A 19,518-nucleotide genomic window follows, 5' to 3' on the forward strand; every position below is an offset into this window, starting at 1 on the left:
CTTCTTCTGAAGTGGGAAGATGATTCAGCTGCTATTTTGAACAGGATAATACAGAATTTATCAGCCACCGTTCTGCAGGGACGAGGTTACCTAGAGAACAGACACCCAGAGGTGTCAGGGAGGCAAACTGAAGGGAGCCACTTTAAAGTCAAACATAACTGGCCCCTGCTTCTTCCTAGGAATGTAAAATATTCCTCTTTTGTTGGGCTGGTTGTGAGCACAGGAATCAAAGCATTGTATTTGTGGCCAGAGCCCTTGCCTGGCCTGAGTTCTACAAGCAGTTGGTATAGATTTGTGTCTACACCCACCTGTTTATTTGTGAAGACACTACTCATTAAATCTGAGAGTCTTCTGCCAGCAGTACTGTGGCTGCTGTTCTGCTAGCAGCCCCAGGGACCTCACCAGGTGTGCTTTCCAGGAGCATCTTTACACACCAACTAAAGCTGTGGGGTTTCTCTTCACAGATGATGAATCTGCTTTCCTAGTGCTTTGCCTTGATTCTGAGGCTTTGTTTCACCACTGACACTGAACCTCAGCAATAAAGCTGCTGTGCTTTAGTGCAGAAAGTAGGTTGCTCTTTGGAGCAGCTTCTAATTCATGTGTCTTAAAGTGCCTTTCTGGAAGAACACCTAAAGGCAAGAGCAAGGCATTGCTGCCTCCTTTCCAAATTACATTTGCCATTAGTAGTAATTCATTTTTTGACCTCTCCAGAAGACACAGGCACAAGAAGGTTGTGCCATTTGTGTTATTGTTTAAAAACCAGATAACTGTACAGGAGATTAGAGATGAGCACGAGGGGCCATGAGGAAGGACTTAAGATCAGTGAGGTCTGTGAAGCAAAGGACAAAGGGATCCCATTGAGTTTACAAAGATGGTAAGTGCAATGATAGTAAAAGAAACAACCCATAGTTCATAAACAAACCTCACTTGAAGGCTTAGTGAATTTAAGACCAACATATTTAAGCAAGTAAGGGTGAGGGTTAATGTGTAATAGAAGTGTGAAGTAGTATCACACTTGTGATAGTGCATCACCATCCAGCTCTTGGAAGGCAGTTTATGGGCATAAAAAGGATCTGTCAAAGTCATAACTCACAATTCAGTTCTGTTTTTCTCTAGCACAGTGGTTACTGGACCCAAACTGGAGAAGTAGACTAGATGAGCCATTGCTCAGCGATTAACCAGCAAGGAACTCACCAGTAAGAAAGGCAACATCATTTATTGAAGCAAACAGGGGCTTAGTACAAGCTGTTATTTTAGTTGTTAGCCTAGAAAACAGGCTTCTATCAGGAGAACTTCTTTCTCCTCATACTTTTATTGATTCTGCTTCATTGGCTTCTATGGAGGACCAACAAATATTCTGAAAAGGGACTGAAAAGTTCCTGTGTTCTGAGTGAGTTTTATTGAAGTAAAGAAGAAAATACTCAACAGCAAGTGCTATGAACAGCATGTTTCAAGGCTCTTGAGGACTTCAGGTGCTCTGCACATATTTCATGGAGGAGTTCAGGATGGCCAGCCCGTTGAGTTTCCTCAGTTGACAGATATGCCTGAAGAGGACAGAAAGGTTGCTAGGAGAATAGAAGATGGCCAACAAGAAATGTTTTAAGCTTCTACTGCTCTGCTACACCCCATGCCAGACCTGCCAAGGCAGTTAATGCTACATTCAGTAAATCCCTCCTGAAGTAGCATGAGCAGCAGTGTCTAGGCTACTATTCCCCACAAAAAGAAAAATTAAAGTTCTAAATAACACTTGACAATTCAAATAAGTGACATTTCAAATTAACAAAGCAAAGAGAATAAGGTGTTTTCCCATTTATCTCTCTGGAGTGCTCTGCACATCTCAGAGCATACACACTCTATTGCTCATTTGGGATGTAATGCAGGAGCAAGGCACTTAAACTCTGGGAACCCAAACACCATCCCTCACTTTCTGCAGTGGTTCAGGATGTATCCTTGAACTCAGTCCCTCCATCTGGAATGCAATTCAAGATCTAACTGGTAAGTTAGCAGGTAGATAGAGCTTGGCATGCTCTTGGCAGGCAGCAGCAGGCATTCTTCACTGATACTTATACTTTTGTTTTGCTTTCATTATTGCTCTGACTTCTACCAACTTAGCCATCACTCCTCCTTCCATTCTTCCAGCAGAGGTAACATCAGAAAGAAATGCCAAATGAGTTCCTTGAAACATGCTCAGACAGACAACCATCAACACAGGAGTCCTAAAGCAGAACTGTGAGGACAGTACCATGAGTGGGAATTCTAGTTGGAAGATGGATGCTACATTTCATGAGGTATTTATATAAACTAATCATCTGCCTTGTTCCTGCTTGTTCTACAAGCAGAACCAACTTGTATTGGTCGGTTTTTCAGGAATTATCAGCTGGGAAGGGGAAGAGTGGCCTCTCTTGCAATACCTTGGTTCAGCAACGCAAAGCTTCCCCAGAGCAACCGCTGCATTCTCCTGCACTGAAGTTCTTGTAGCATCACCACCAGCATGCTTCAGCAACACCATCACAACATTGGAATTCAGTAAGGATGCTGCTGCTCCAGGAACTGCTCCAAGGCACTGGCCAAGGCAGAAAGCAGCATTTCCCACAATCAGTTCATTCTCTGAGTCCAGGAGCTTCAGCAGCACTCGGAACCCTGGGAGAGAGAGAGAGATTAACTGTTCCAAATGCAAACAGATCTGTTCAAACAGCACTGGTATTTTCTCCTGTCTTTACCTAAACTCCTAAACTGTTCCATGGGGGGCATTTTTCTAGAAAACCTGAAGGAGCAAGGAAATTTCATAGCAAAGTTCAGGATGCAGGATGCTGTCTCAGCTTCACCTGCCTAGATGTCTCTCTCTGAACTGAATCTACAGAGGTTCTCTAGCATGGAGCTTCTGTCTCTGCATTTGTTTAATATTTTTCTGCAATGGAACATGCCACCTTTGCTGCTTGCAGGGTTCTGCACTGGCCTCTCACCCCACTGCATGAGCTAGGCAAGCACAGGGTGAAGCAGGTACAGCACCAGGCTAAATGTGTGAAGACAGAATGCTGTCGTGGAAAGAACAGCAGAGAAAAGGAACATTAAAAAGCTTTCTATATATCCTTAGGGACCATAAAGCAGCTCAGCTCCTCTACTTCTGTACTCTGTGCTAATGTACAGCAGCAGACTATTTTGTCAGTACTCCTGTCACAGAGTTCCATGGCTCTTGCCAGCATCTGCCAGCAGAGATGACAAAACCAAACAGCAATATCCAGAGTTTCGGGGGGAAGAGGGAGTTGAAGTGTTATTGCTAATTTGAGGGAATGAAAGCTTCATCTACAGATGACAGTGAGACTAATACAGGGTGTACAAAAGGAAGATGATGCTCTGAGAGGCTTTTAATGAGTGGAAATCCTTAGGGTTCAAGTTGAACTATGTGAGCTGACAGCTTCTTGACAGGTTCAACCACTGAGATAAAACGTTAAGTATTCTCTGTTGTAGCTACACCAGCATTAATTGAACCTGGATTTTAAAGCCATCTAAGGAGTGTTATACCACATGACCAGAGCAAATCTACTCAAAAATACCCTGAGACACTTGGTCTGAAGGAGCTGGTGGAAGCACTCACTTAAACCACCTTCTTTCTGTCATTCATCAGCAGTCCTGGCTACCTGAGGAGACCCCAGTTGCCTGGAGGTTAGCCAGTGTGACAGCCATCTAGAAGAGGGACCAAGGAATAGACTGCCCAGTCTAGCAGTGGAGTCACCATCCCTAGGGGTATTTAAAAGATGTGTAGATGAGGTGCTTAGGGACATGGTTTAGTGGTAGACTTGGTAGTATTAGATTAACAGTTGGATTTGATGATCTTAAAGGTCTTTTCCAACCTAAATGTTTCTATCATGTCATCACTCTGTCTCCACACTCATTTCCTTTTATTATCAGGCCAAATATCCATGTGTAAACTGAAAGAAACTACAAACAGCCTCAGTCTCTGCAAATCAGATGCCTAAATGAAGTTTCTTACTTTAGCCACTAACTCTGGGAGGTCACAACCCAATTCAGTTACACTTTATAAGCACTTTTTTCAAAATATACCTATTTCTGGCCCTGAAAAAGCACACAAAGCCATTTTTCCAAAGTGCAGTTGCTTTGACTCAGGCTCCTTACCTGATGTGCTTTTTCCATCCAACACACAGAGCAAGGCTCCTTAAGGTTAAAGCATGGCTGAAGTCATGCAAGAGTAAAACCCAGTGTTCAGCTCCATTCCAGAGAGGAAGAAAACATTTGAATGATACTGAGATTACATCACTGCCTTCAGCCTCTAATTAGAGAAGTTGTCACTCACCTTTATCTGACTTCACTAGATCTTCTTGAGCTTGTCTGTTATTTCTAGTGCAGACAGAAAGGGTCTTTAAACAGTAATTGGATGTGATCTCTCCTCCAGCCTAGATTTGATAGAATAAAGCTTGCATGCAGTCAATACCCCAACATAAGCAATGTTATGAAATAACTCAGGTACCATGGAGTTAGTTAGGTATTCCTGATGCCTAAACCCAAATACCAAATCAAGACCTTTGTAGAGTCCATAACAAGATGAACCCAGCCTGAAAATGACCCAAGAACCATCTCTTTGCTGCCAGCAATGAACATAGAAAATTCTCTGAATGCATGGAGCCCAATTCCTTTCAAACTATTAACTCCTTGCTAGTTACAAGAGCCAGGCTGAGTGCCACAATGTTTTTCTAGGCTAATTTTATCTGCATCATAGCATATCTCTAGAATCCACATCAAGCTGGGCAGGTACACATTCTGCTAGATGGGGTTATGCAGCAAAACAGCTTAACATCTGCTTTATTTAGGGGAAAAAAACTGCTCCCAAGCATGATTCTGCACTCATTGGTCATAGGTAGAAAGGGCTCCCTTGCTTTTCAGGGGTCTGAATGAGATTACATCTATGATATACCAGTTTTAAACTCCCCAACTGTGCCTGCAGTGGTGGATTCTTGAATCTGCAGGTCTCTGCAAGCAGAGCACCTGGCTCATGTGGAAACAAATGAGAACTGTGGGCTACAGACCAGACTACAGAAGGCAGGCTGGTTTCCATACTGGCTACCTAGCTCAAAATGAAACTTGAGAGCAGCATTACAATGGCCAACACAGATTGAGACACATGCAGCCAGAGCGACTGCACAAGTCTTTCTCCTAGGGAAAGGAGGCTAAACACAGGTGTAACTATAGTTTTTAAGGGACAACACAAGCAGAAAAAAAAGGTGGAAAATGTTAAGTTAATTTACTTTCAAGAATTTGATCATTAACTTCACCACCCCTCTTTTCACTGCCTCTTCCACCGCCGAGGAGGATGCTTGCAGGCTGCGACTCAGCACTCCAGTGGCTCTCTGAACCAGACAGCAGTGTGAGAGAAGGAGAAACAAAGTTAATTGGACAACTTTAAGGAGTTTTCCAATCATTTAGGGTTCCTTTTTTTTTTTTTGTCCCAGATGGCAGAATAAAACCAAAGCAAGGAGAGTGATAAAAGGAGAAATTCACAGAAATAGCATAAAGAACATCTTTAAGATGTGTTTTTTTCTCTTGCTTATTGGGAAGTGAATTCAGCACAGCTTCTAAAGAGGATGTAGAGAGAGGGAAGACCAAACTGATGTCAGGACAACTCCATGTATGTTTATTCATTGAAACAAATTCTTGGTAGAAACCAGCCTGGCACTGCTGGTATCGAGTCACTGTTGTGGTTTAACTCCAGGTAGTAACTACTAAGGACACAGCCACTTGCTCACCCTTCTCTGCTCGTGCACTTGGCAGGGCACAGGAAGCTGAGAAGTCTTTGGCTTAGTGTAAACACTACAGCTGCCTCCTAACAACTGAAAATGGCAGTGTGTTATCAGCAATGTTTTCATGCTAAATCCAAACCCCAGCACTGTCCCAGGTCCTAGAAGGGAACTGAACCTTATCCCAGCTGAACCAGAGCAGAACAATTCAGGAGTTTGGAGAGGTGAACAGACTCCCAAGTCCACATCTGCTCCTACCTGTTTGCCTTGAATAACTGCTATCTGTGGGAGTCACACACCATTAATAGGAGTACAATCTCCTAGGTATGATTCACACAGATGAACTGTAACAACAAACAGCTGCCAAACACCCAAATTGTTCTTGCTCCTTCGCTTCTAGATTGATTTTTGAGATGTTTATATTGAAAACCATCCTAAGGATAAAATGATTTGTAAGAACTTCTATTAAGCAGACTTCATGAGAACACTGAGAACCTCTTGCATCAAATATAAAAACCTGAACAACAGAAGTGATGTATTATTTCTTCACTGCTACTAATTATGATTATTTGAGGCTCCAAAGCCTAATGTACAGACTTAGTACAAAGGTAACAGTTTGTGCTGAAGGGTTCAGGTCAGGTCAGCTAATACAATCTTTTGTTAGTTCCCAGATATCCCACTTACTGTCACAATCCTTCCATCCTTATCCCTGAGGAGAGACATGCAGCTGCCACTTATGTCCACAGCAAAGTCCTGGAATGACAACGTGAAAAACTTCAGGTCCAGCTGATTGCTGGGAGATGTTAAGAGTAGAAATGGGTTAAAAGAGAAAGTACTTGGCAGCAAAAAAATCCAGCAGAGATCAGAGCACCCCTGGCAGTATATTACCAACACTTCAGCACTTGGGTGTAACTTACAAAATCCTTTGTTCTTAATGAAATCCCTAGTTTTAATTAATTTTGGAACATACCAAAGCATCTAAGAATACCCCATAGTTGCAGACTAAAGCCAACCACAACATTGTGGGCTTTACATTGTATTTTCCTTGTGTGTGTGTATATGGGGGTGAGGGAGAAAATTTTGTACATTTTTTCCCTTTTTAGCTTCCTTTTGTTGGCCACCCTAATGAAACCCTTACATACCAATAAAAACCCAGAAGGTTGTCAGACTTTTTGAAGTGCTTCAGGATGCTTGATGTGCCAGAGGGCTCTAAATCCATCTAGTGCAGTCAAGCTTTTTCCCTTTGCAGACTGCAAGGTCAGTGACAAGGGAGGAGGAAGCTCTACCTGCTGCAGCAACTCAGTCTCTCAGGAAGGGATGTGTTAGAAGAACACTGCCAAAGAACATTCAAAAGGTCTTGTATACCTGGATGATGATGTTTGATTCAAGCAGCAAGTTCATCATGAGGCCCAGTACTGCAAACAAACACTCCTGCTGTTTGGGTGTGCTGGCACCAGAGCACTCACCCTGCGTAGGAAGGAGACAAGGCAGTGATCAGTTCAGAGGTTCAGAGCATCCACTGCCTCAGCCTATGTGCTTACCCTTGTGGGGCATCAGGGGAACACTGATGCTGCAGCAGCATCAGCTCAGGAAGTAGAGTGTCTTGTGACCACCTGAGCTGCTGACACCTTGTTGGTGCAGATTTGCTCAGGCTTTTGTTTCACTTTGGGTTCTAAGGCTGCACACTCTCAGCTTCCAATGTTCAGGCAGTGAACAAGATCCCTTCCCACCCTCTGGATTCTTTACTTTCCAAGGACTCAGTGCATTTTACCCTGAAATGGGCCACTGACAACAGCAGACCTCTCACTCTCCTTCACCCATGAGTTCTGTGACTGCTCTGAGACCTTTATCCCACTGCAGATGGGAAAGATCTCAGTCAAAGGTTCAGAGCCAGTAGGAGAGGTGATAAAAGTGATCACACAAGTGCCATTTCCAGAGGAGATAGGGCTCAAAACACTTCTCTAGGGAAGCCTCCAGGATCCTTTACCAGCAGCTTTAGGCATGCTTGCCAGCACTCCCTGCACTCAGCCATCTGCCTCCGAATAACTGCATCTGCACACAGGTTCCCCATGATGCCAATGCAATGGGCAAGGGCTGCCTGGTTCACCAGCTTGGCAGAGGTCTGAAAACACAACAGAGGAGGAACAAATTCAGAACAATTGACAAAGAAAGAAAAGAACCAGCTGTTCCTATTCCTCTGGCAGTGGAACACAGGATCCCAGAATCTCTCTTATGTTAAATCCCAAGTGTCTGACTCTGGTCCCTAACCTCAGAGTGTGAATATTTCCCACTGTCTCTTACTTAGGTCACAGAACAGCTTGTGTTGCAGCTGTAATTCCAGTAAGGTCTGTTCAAAAGGAGAGAGCAACAAGCAATGTTAAAAGGCTGTAATTATTGCATTGTCTTGGTGCTTGTTTGGAACTGTAAGTATTTTAGAGTTCTACAGCTGGGAAGTAATTTTATATCTGGAAAGTATATATCTGGAAATACTTCCCAGTTGTTCTCCAACTGAACCAGTCTTCCCTGTCATCTTCTTCCTGAGGACAGGCTTCTGTGCCAACAGTACTGTAAGCTTGTAGTGTCAATAAACAATACCTAGGAAAGGGATCTGAGCCACTAAACATCTTTACCTCATCACCTAATGTTATCTTCTCACCCTCATCTCTCAGATTAGAAAGGAAAAGTCACTACCCAAGCAAGATATAACCAGCTGCTGACAGTGGACTGCAGACACATCAGGAAGAGCTGAGGGAAATCCTGCCCTTGACAGGTGACCAGTGGGAATCTGCAACCAAGTCCAGAGTTTGCACTGAACATAAAACTAGTCATAGTGTCCTGAGGAAAATGTGTGACAAAACTGGGTCTCTACAGAACTGGAGTGATGGAAACTGCTCTAGTTTTACCACAGAGGGGGGTTCTGTCTAAGAACAACTGGCTGAAGAACTGGAAAGAGCAGTGGTAAGACATGTAACACAAAAAGTACACCAGAAATATAGAAATAGAGGTTTCATACCAGCAGCTGGGTGAATAAAGGTAAAACACCTGTTGGAAGCATGTCACGACACTGGATTTTGAACCTGTTAGGGGATAAAAGCCATGCTGAGACACTTAAAGCTTTAGGCAAAAATCACAGCTAACAGCAACACAAAGACAAGGTAAACATCACTCAGCAATGCACCTTCACAGCAAAGAAAGCCAACAGCCTCTATCACTAACTTATTTAGGGCATTTTCAAAGCACACCTTTATACAAGTGAATAAAGAAATGCAAGTTACCTTTCCTCTTGAGTTAAATCAGCTAGTATGTTCATGGCACTGGTAGCCCTGGCATCAGTGCTGCTGACAAACTTCATCAAAAGATGCAGCCACCTGTTATTTTTAAAAAAACCCAACACAAAACCACCACAAAATTACATCAGCTTTGGGTTTTTATAGACATTTTAAGTGCAACAATACAATTTGTGATCTTAGCTCCCTTGTGTTCAGTAGGGTTTTGACCATATATACTCCAAGCATGTTCAGTCACCTAACTGGCACAGAATCCTGGCACTAGATTATCTCACAGTATTGCCCCTTTTTGCACAAGTAGGACTATTTTAACACACACATTCAGCATTAGAATATCTCAACAGCATGCAAGCTCCACAGAGATTTAAAACTAAACTGCTTTGCTGATGAGAAACACCTTCAGAACAGCCAAGCAGGATGCAACAGTTGGGACCAAGAACACCATCAGCACAGCCCAGTAGCTGACAAACAGCCTCAACAGACTGAAAGGGAAGTCAGCACTGATGCCTGCATGGCTTCACAGGACATGCTGAGCAAGCTCAACAGTCCTTGGAGCAGTTTAACTGAAAAGCTTTATGTAGCAAAGGCAAATGAATTTCCTGGCTGCATGAAGAGAGCATCATCCCTTTCCCCTTTTGAGCCTGTAGAGCAGCACGTGCTTGTGTCTATGGGACTTGAACTGCATGTGATTCACAGGACTTCAGCCTGGGAACCCATGAGCTCTGCTGAGCACTAAGCTCATCTACAGACACATGCTGGGATCTCCACATGCTCCTCTACAGAGCTGAAATTGTCTGCCACCCTCCCTCAGTTTTGCAGCACAGCCAGAGAAGCTGTAGTCTTGTGTCCTTCTGATGATGAGCCCAACTTCTGAGAAGCTTGCTATCTGCAGCTTTACCTTCCCAACATCCTAGCTCTTTCCAAGAGATCAGTCCCAGGATCTCTTCCAGAAGCTGACAGATTTTGCAGACTCCTGATATTTCAAGCCCTAATAATATTACCTACCTTTTTAAAGCATCCTCTCAGATGTGGCTCATTTCTTTAACCTTTCCTCCACAAAAAAAATGGATTAATGCTGTATATGATACAGTGAAGTGTGTACAAGTGTTATGAGAATCTTTTTTCCATTCTACCTATTACTGCAAACCAATCAACTACAATCTCCCCTCTGCTTAACTCTAGAAGGAAATAGCAGGACAACAGGATAAAGGTTGCTTGTAATAATACTAATAATAGGATGTTTCTTATAATAATAGTGTGTTGTTTCTTTCCCCACTTGGTGAATCATGGAAACACAGAATAATCATAAATACCAATTACCAAATGAGGAGAGAGCTGCAGTTTGCAACTGCTATCAAGAGACAACAGTGTATGCTCCTGACAAACAGACTTAGTGGTTTTAAAAAGATACCTACACCTCAAAATCACATGTCCATCCTCAGGAATAAGCCCTTTCTGCTTTGTATCTGAAGATGTCTGTAAAACTGAGCTTACTGAAGTCTTCCCCACACACCTAACATTTACTTTTGCTGAACTAGGCCTGTCTCTCAAGGACAGAACTCCCAAGGCCATGACATTGCTCTCAGAAAGCCTGTCACCTTGGTGCTAGTGGGATGAGCTTTGAGTATCTGTGAACCCAGGCGTTAAGGACATTTTTCTGAGGTAGTGGTGTTCATTACCCAGTTAGGGCCTGGTGCCTGAGCAGCAGTCTCCTCCCATTCTCATTCTCTGAGTAAAGAGAGATCAGTGCCAGTGTCTCCTGCTGGATCTCTGATATCCCAGAAGAAAGCAGGTTTGGCAGCTGTGTGCTGACATCAGGCTGAGTCAACAGGAGACGCTGATTTTCTTCTGAAAAAGAGAAGAATCATAGAATCTCAGCACCAAAGCATGTGTGAGGTTGGAAGGGACCTTTAACGGTCACCTGGTCCAACCCCCAATGTCACCCACAACAGCAACCACATTACTCCTGTATTTTCTATTCCTAGGTGCTGATTTAACAGGTTCAGTGCCTTCATTTCATCCAGTGATGTGCTCATTCACTCTGATAATTCATCTTGCATAACACTCCCACAGAACAATGGTAAAGGCAGAGCACCCACTAACCTTCTCTCAGCTCCACTGCTTCCACACACACACTGTGTTGGAGTTGCTGCTCTCACCACAAGAGGCTAGGAACCCAAAGAGACCCTGTAATCCTGAGCACAGAGCACTTCTCACACATCCCTGGCAATCTGCTAGGGCCCAGGCTGTTGAGGCACAGTAGGACACTGCCCAGCCAGGTGCCAACACAAGCCCACACCTCAGCCTGTATTTACTACTACCTACCTCCAGGCAGAGTATAAAGCCTGTTTTCCCCTTGCTTCTGGGCATCAGCTTGGATATCCAAGCCCACACAAACACCACCACCAAGCATTCTGCATTGTCCTTGTGTGGCACCACCCAGCAGCATCCCAGCCCATTCCTCACCTAAGTGTGTATTCCCAAGAAACAGAGGGGAGGGCTGCCTGCCCAGTGACTGCTGCCTGTGGAAGCCAAAGGAACTCAGCCTCCTCTAATAGCACTTCTAGAAAACCCAGTTTTCTGCTGGTGTAACTGCTTAAAAATGACCTGATGATACAAGTGGTATTATCTTAAGAGCAGCAATAATGTGAAGGAACTTGCTTTCCACTCCCTGAGTGGATTTAAAATGCTCATGAAAATTGGGAGTGAAATGTCATCTCATGATGCACAGAGCTGCCAAAATTGTGGCTGCTGCTAGCAGTACCCCTCCCACACTGGCATTTGACCTGTAAAACTTGGTTTATCCTAAGGTCTAGACCCAAGTGCTACAGGAATGGGATGCTCATGCCAAATAACCATTTTATAAGTGCCATATTAATGGTATATTAACAATATATTAACAAAGATTCATGCTGTTTACAGAGTATTACCATTCCCAGTGCAGACAGCTTGCCAAAGGATGAGAAGAGAAACAGCCAGATCCACTTCAGCAGTGGTTTTCTGCTCTGCACAGAAGCCCCTAGATTAGAAAGTTAGCTTGTAAAAAACCACAAAAGGATGGCTCAAACAGTTGTTTTAGGATCTTCCCCATCCTAACTCTTAAGCTGATAAGCTCTAAACCCAACTCCTTGGTTCAACTTTTTTAGGGCTGTCAGGCTTGTTTCCAAAAGACCTCCCTGAGACCACATTTGTGATCTACTAGTTCTACTCTACCCTCAACACTCAGACCCCATACAAGCATTACACAGCACAACACAGGTGATAAATTCAGCTCTAGGCTGTGGGAGCTGTGAATAGCCAGGGCATAAAACCTTTGTGCAATATCTTTTAAAGTCTATTTACAGCCAGCACCCAGAGTACTGAGGGAGCCTGAAGAAGTCTCAGTGCTGCAGTCACACTGAGAACCTTAAGGACCAGCTCTCCTGCTCTGTTCAACCACATCATGCTGTGCAACTTCAGTATGCACTGCTTTCCAACTGCACCTTTTGCACATCTTGTTTCCATTATCCATCTGAACCCAACTCAGATCATAGAATCATAGAATCCCAGGCTGGTCTGGGTTGGAAGGGACCCCAAGGGTCACAGAGCTCCAACCCCCCTGCCACAGGCAGGGACACCAACCTCCGGGCCTGGAGCTACACAAGGTTGCCCAGGGCCCCAGCCAACCTGGCCTTGGACACCCCCAGGGATGGGGCACCCACCCCCTCTCTGGGCAGCCCCTTCCAGCCCCTCACCACTCTCTCTGCAAAGAACTTCCCCCTAATCTCTCCTCTCCCCCTTCCCTCCTCCAGCTTCACCCCATCCCCCTTGTCCTGCCAGTCTCTGCCCTTGAACAAGCTGATTCCCCTCCTGTTCCTCTGCTCCCTTCAGGGACTGGAAGGCTGCAATGAGGTCCCCCCACAGCCTTCTCTTCTCCAGGCTGAACAGACACATGTTCAGAGAAGAAGCCCCTCTAAATACAAAGTTTATAAAGCAATATATTACTCAGATTTATTTTGTTTTTCTTGATTACTGAAACACAATATAATGGCAGCCAAGAAAATACAGGTCCCCAGAGATAATCCTCTTCCTTTGTTACAGAATTAGAGTTTCACAGGTCATGTTAGAGTGCTGTATGGCCAAATATTTACCCTAGCATTTAACAGAACCAAGGGTCTAGCCAGGTATACTTAAAGCAACAAAGTGCTTTCAGATGTTCTTTTACATTTGGGTTATTTTACAGACTTGCTCTCCCCATGGGAGACAGGATAACTGAACAGAAACAGGAGACTGAAGCAGAAATTCATGAATTCCATTCACTGGATCTAAGAGAGCACTGTTTGTACCAGAGTCAGATATAAGTCAGCCCATTCAGACATTAAAATCTGTTATTACATTATCTTTTGAGCATTTCATCTGCATTTCAAGAGGTGATTGTCCTGAAAACAGTATTTTCATTTCCTTGTGCTGTAACACCCTACTGTTTCCCTTTGGAGAGCTCTTACCATCTTAGAACCTCGTTGTCTTTGAGGATACTGAATCCATTGTTTATTCTAAATAAAGTTTGCTCAGTGCCTGAAAAATTCAGAGATAAACCAATCAGCTCTCTCATGCATCTGGCTGATGTATCACTGCTCTCCTATAACAGTGCTAAAAGAAAAGGTCACTGTATCAACACCTTTGGGGAAAGAACATAGTTAGAAGAGGAGAAAACACTCCACGAATTCTACTTGAAGCAGAAACAGCTTTGAAGCTGGAGAGGGCTTTAATTCATGCCTGGTGCTGTGAAGAACAATTGGCTTCAAGTTAAAGGCTTTTTAGGCAGACTGAAACATGAGACTGGCTTTGCAAAGCAACATACTTGAACAGGGAATTGCAAATATTTCAGAGGGAAAGCAAACGCCTCTCAAGAAACCCAAATCCATAAGAAGTTTGAATCAGTCTAGTTCTAAAGAAACCCCAAACTAATATGTAAATACATGTAACTAGCTACTGGCCATAGATTCCCAAATATCAAGCATTGCTAATTTTTGTTTGAAATATAGGAACAGTTTTCCTGCTCCTTTAAAAGCTACTCCACTTCTATTCACCTACTTGGATTACAACTCCCATGATCAACAAAGTTTGCAGCCAAGTACTTACAATCTTTTATGGCTCCTGCCAAAAGTCTGACCCCTCCTGTATAGTAGATGATATCCTGGTCAGGCCTCTCAAGTTTTTGCAGCAGTTCTTTTATGGCCAGAGCAGCCAGTTTTCCAGATTGAGCTTCCTTCATTGCTCTCTCTTCATCTTTCATCCTTTTTTCCTCCAGGTTTACTTCGTTCATACAGTCTTGGACATCAAAAGAAAACACAGCATGTCAGTTAAATGACAAGTTTTTCAAGATACAAAGCAGGCTCCATGACAGAGACACCACTACCTGCTACATACAGAAAGACCCATGGCTCTGGGGAGTGAAACAGAGCTTAAAGAAGAATGTATTTATGTTTCCATCATGGTTTCACACATGGAATGCAGATTCTACAATTCTATGTTTCTAAGAAACAAGCAGAAGCAAAAGATCCCATCACAGAGCAGAGCAGTGGTGGTGATTAGGTTCCATTCTGACCAGCAAACAAGGGACAACAGTGTAAAACGTTTCAATTTCTTACCTTGAAATAGACTTTCCTTTTGGGGATCAATTTGTAAGATCTTCTCATAACACTGCCTGGACTTAACAGAGGAGAGAAACAGGCTCTCAATTTGGTTGCCCTTCTCTGGACACGTTCCAGGACCTCCATGTCCTTCAATTTTCTCTCCAGTCTAAAGGCTCAAAGATCACTTCATCCCCCTAACTCACATCACATCAAAGCCTAGACCAAAACATGTTCCCATGGCCACAAGACTTAGTCAGCTTACCTCACTGTAGTGTTTAAGTGCCAGGTGAGCCTTCCCCATTAGAAAATTGGCTTTAATACACTTTTCATTGCACTGTGTGGAAAAAAAAAACCCAAGGAATTACTAATTAGCTGTCTAGAAAGGTTAACTGTAAAAATATTTTTCCAGCCTTCTGATGAATAGTTACAGCTGCCCAAAGCTGTAAGCACAGAAGAGGGTATTCATACTACCTACCAGGGGCATCTAAAGTTTATATGCTGAATTACTACCCCCCAGGTATCAATTTTCCCTCCCTATGCAAGGAATGTAGGTGTTGGAATGTAGAGATGGAAAGCAGTTAGTGCTGATATCCTTCCCAAAAAACCTGCACCTCAGGCAATCCAGGCAGCCTCTCATGCAAGGAGGTGATGTTGCAGCCTGCATCAGCAAGTCAGCAATCACAGAGCTTCTATGACAAGAGAATTCCCACACACCTCTGATTAATTCTGCCAGACCTTAAATATTTAAGTGCTAATTTTCATCAGCTGTTTATTAAAAAAAAAAAAACAAACAACTGAGGAAACATCTAGCTCACCACTAGCAATTAGTTGGATCTTCTGCTTAATTACATGTCAAAGACATTGGTTTCTTGAAATGATGCTGCCAATATTATGAATAACCTGTTAATTGTCTTGTAGCCAAAGGCATCCTTGAGGTAACACAACTGAGTTTGATTCAACCTTTTTGGCATCTTATGTAATTTTTACCTTTCCCACCAGATCTGCTCTTGGTGAGCTTAGGGTCCCTTTCCCTCTTTTTAGAAGGATGGGCAACCTATTCTGGGCTGAAGTGTGCAGTTAGTAGTTTGTCTTCACTAATAACAAAACTTCTAATTAAAAGCTCTCAAGAGCTCAAAAAGCTTCTGCACACAGGCAGCTCTGAGATGTTAACTGCTTTATTGAGGGAACTCAGGGTTGCAGGAACCTGTGCAATGCCACCACATCCTTTCATTTCCATCAGTTACAAACCTGACTCTCAGGAGCTGATGATACAAGGCAGGATTCTGAACTTACCTTTAATGCCCACTCACAGTCACTGATGGCTTTTTCATACTCATGTATCTTCAGATAGGCCTGAAATAAAACCAAGAGAGTCCAGACAGAAGGATTAGAATAAGTCAAGCAACTCTCCAGTAAAGATTTAGCTAATTTAAAAAGAAGAAAACAAAAGTAGGCTGTTGATCTGCTTAGGTTTTGCAGGATAATTACCAGCTGGTTCTTACTTTGCCTTCCCTCTCCTTGGAGTCTGTGCTTTAGCATACATTTAATAGAAAAAAATTCAATACCCACATATGGATTATAGAAGCAAATGTTATTCTACAGCTATAAAAGTGATCCCCCACCATTTTTGTTTTAATTAAAACTATGAACTAGAATTATTTGTACCACTTATTCTGGATGAGCAAATGTTCACCTGTGCCACATCCAAGAAGGAGGAGATATTCCTCAGGAAGGAATGTCCACAGAAGTAAAGCCTCAAGGGACTCAGACACATCAGTGGAGGTATAAATTCCTCCCTTTTGAGGGACCTTCTTTGTACAGTTCTGATTAAGTTTGTCAAAAGATATTAAAACCTGAGTCTGCACTGTCTTGCTGTTAACTTCTAGCCACAGTAAACAAATTGATGTTGATAACAGAGCAGCAAAGCAGAATCCATTCAGTGGAGAACAGTCAGGAAAAATTCCTTGCTCCCTTTTAAACTTCTCTGTAACAACATGTAGTCCCTGTTTTGAAGTTCACTTAGGTAAGAGCACAATCCTGTTTGTGTTCTCTCCTGACCAATTCACAGTAGAAGTTGTATAGCTCATTTCCACCTGCTGACCTGTGCTCTGTTGGTGTAAAGTTCCTGTTTATCCTTCAGCTTCTCCAGGCCTTCAGTGTACTTCTGAATGGCTAGGACATAGTGCCCCTTCCTGAAGGCATCATTTCCTTTCTCTTTCAGAGCTGCAAAACACCACATGTGCATTCAAAACAACATTTGGGGTCTATTTCTGAGGAAACAGAGGCTACATTCTCCTGCTGGGATAATCATCAAAATTCCAGCCCAGATCCACTATAGCTCTCTGCATCAGCTGTTATTTCCAAGGGGCTTCTGAACTATTCACACCCCATTCCTCTTTCTGAGGGAAAAGGGAGCATTCCTCTGTGCCCAGCCCAGCTCAGAAATCCTCAAACTCACCCCCTTCACCCCAAACCCTTATAATACAGAGGACAGTATGGAGAAGAACAGGTTGTGACAGCTCTGTGAGGCATCTATCTAGCTAATCAATGCCAGATAAGCAGTGCACTCTCAGTATCCCTGAGAATGGCAGTAACAAGAGGAGTTCCACAGCATCCTAAGTCAGCCCAGCTCCCATACTGAGTAGATCTGGAAGGTATTAAATAGCAAAGCCCTTGGTGATTACCATTTGCTAACTGTTCATTCCTCTTCCTTTGTTTAGCTCGTTCTTTTGCATCCTTTTCCAAAGCTGCCAGGAAGCCACCTGTGAGCCAGGGGAGTTGGGGGCATTTTAGTTAAAGGAAAAAGAAACAAAACAAACCCCAAGTTTCGTTAGAATCAGTCTACAGATGAGGAAGAAAGGTAATTTCTGAGGTACTGCTGAGTCATCTCTGCACAAAGAACATACTAAAGGGATGTAACTGGAATGGGAACAACAGGCTCTTACACATACAGCCCATGCTACCACTCAGGACTTGCAGGCTTGCCTCCAACATTAGCTCAGGCTTTGGCAGGAATGGAATTAGGTCTTGCATGAAGTAACAGAAATCCTTACTCCACCTCTGCTACAACACGGAGAGGAGATGACAAATACCAGAGCGCACTGTCCTACCTGTGTCCACTGCCTCTGCGTTTGCTGTGCCCTGAAAAAACAGAAGAACACATCATACACATGTACACAGGCAGCTTCCCAAACCAGAGAGGGTTGGAAGGGGCCTCTGGTGATCATCTAGTCCCACCCCCCTGCTAAAGCAGCATCACCCAGAGCACGTTGCACAGGATTGTGTCCAGGCTGGTCCTGTGTATCTCCAGAGAAGGGGACTGCACAACATCTCTGGACACCCTGCTCCAGTTGCTCTGTTCCCTCAGAGCAAATAAGGGCTTTTTCATGTCCAGCAAAGAAACACTTGGTTGAGTTAAAAACCCTTAAAAAAAGGGGTTGATGAGGTACTTAGGGATATGGTTTAGCATAAGATGGGAATGGTTGGACTTGATGATCTTCAAAGGTCTCTTCCAACCTTGTGATTGTGAGTTGTTCAAAGCCACAGGGCCTCTGAGATATCCAGCTTGACACACACTAGTAACATCAAATTGACACTTAAAGGGCTTAATTATTTTTAACATTAACAGAAATGTTCCATTTGTATCCTTAATGAGGCAAGCCACTCAAATCCAAACCCTGCTGCAGGGATCAGAGCCCAATGTAAAGCCTCTCCTGTCCTGAAGCACAGGTAGAAGCTGCACGTAACGGCCCCTCAGAGCCCGAGTATGACTGGGATAAACCCAACTGCAGTGTTCTGTGTTACCAACAGGCTTCAGACAAACACAGCATGACATAAGGCACCTCCCAAAGGCATAAGGAGTAAAGGGAAACAAAGCTCCTTACAGAAGGCCGGGTGTTGATGACTGTTCTGTTCACCCCAGCCTTGCTTTCCTCCTGGTTAGTTTCCTCATCATGGAGCCTTTTCTCTGCTTCAGCAACGGCTTTTTCCTTGACAACCGGGTCTGAGGAGTTCCAGCCTTGCACTAAATTAGCTAAAAAGGGAATAACCCCCCCCCCCCCAAACCAAACATATGTACACACACACGACCAAGCCATCCCTGGGGGATAGTTCGGTTGTGCCCCGGGTGACAGAGGCTTCTGAAGGCACTGGTGACCAGGGCAGCCTCTGTAAATGTAAACATGTGCAAATACAACAGCATCTTCCTTCCCAGAGCTCCTCCTGCGTGATAAAACCCCCCTCAGGCGTCCCCCGAGACTCGCACCCCCTTGACGAGGGGACCTCACCCTAAAGAGACTGGGGAAGGGGAAGGGGAAGGGGAAGGGGAAGGGGAAGGGAGGGGGGGGGGTCAATCTCCCTCCTTCCCATTCCTTTTCCGCATTCTTTTTTGCCCGCTCGCTTACTCCTTCAGCCCCTCGCTGAGGTAAACGGGCACGTCCAGCCGCCTCCGGGCCCCGCCGCCCCCCCCCCCCCTCCCCCCCCCATCACCCACCCCGCCCGCCCCACGCCCGGCCGGGGGCAGCGGCCCCCCCCACCCCCCCACCCGCCCCCGCCCCGCTTACTGATCTCGTCCACGCGTCGGAGGAACCGCTGGAAATCCTCCTCCTGCTCCTCGTCCTCCAGCATGGCCAGGCCGGGGGAAGGGACCAACCGAGCCGGGCCCGCGCCGTTCGTTGCCGGGGAGACCAGGCGCGGCAGCCGAGCTCCGGCCGCAGCAGGGAGGGCGCTGGCGGGCGCGGTGATGCAAACCAAGGAGCGGCGGCTCGCTGGCTGCCGTTTCGCGGAGAGCTGGGGCGGCGCGGGGGGGGGAGCATCAGCAGCCTTCGGAGCCCGTGTCCGCCACAGCCCCAGATCCAGCACCGAGCG

At 44.6% G+C, this 19,518-nt stretch overlaps 1 protein-coding gene across 1 annotated transcript; it reads right to left on the reverse strand.

Moving 5' to 3' along the window:
* Positions 1–1,468: 1,468 nt before the first annotated feature.
* Positions 1,469–19,281, reverse strand: TTC12 (tetratricopeptide repeat domain 12; the record flags this gene model as incomplete). The annotated part of the gene is made up of 21 exons (XM_084274936.1): positions 19,215–19,281; positions 18,537–18,685; positions 17,763–17,793; positions 17,337–17,414; positions 16,754–16,875; positions 15,946–16,005; positions 14,915–14,986; positions 14,668–14,728; positions 14,159–14,347; positions 13,522–13,591; positions 11,968–12,056; positions 10,717–10,885; positions 9,026–9,118; positions 8,764–8,827; positions 7,738–7,872; positions 7,116–7,217; positions 6,435–6,503; positions 5,262–5,363; positions 4,313–4,412; positions 2,412–2,640; positions 1,469–1,544 (listed from the first exon to the last, which is right to left on the reverse strand). The coding sequence occupies exons 1-21, from the start codon at positions 19,276–19,278 to the stop codon at positions 1,469–1,471; spliced, it is 2,124 nt and encodes a 707-aa protein (XP_084131062.1). The 5' UTR covers positions 19,279–19,281.
* Between the last annotated feature and the right edge of the window lie 237 nt (positions 19,282–19,518).

This window comes from Gallinula chloropus, assembly GCF_964237585.1.
Source record: "Gallinula chloropus genome assembly, chromosome: 24".
NCBI classification, from domain to species: domain Eukaryota; kingdom Metazoa; phylum Chordata; class Aves; order Gruiformes; family Rallidae; genus Gallinula; species Gallinula chloropus.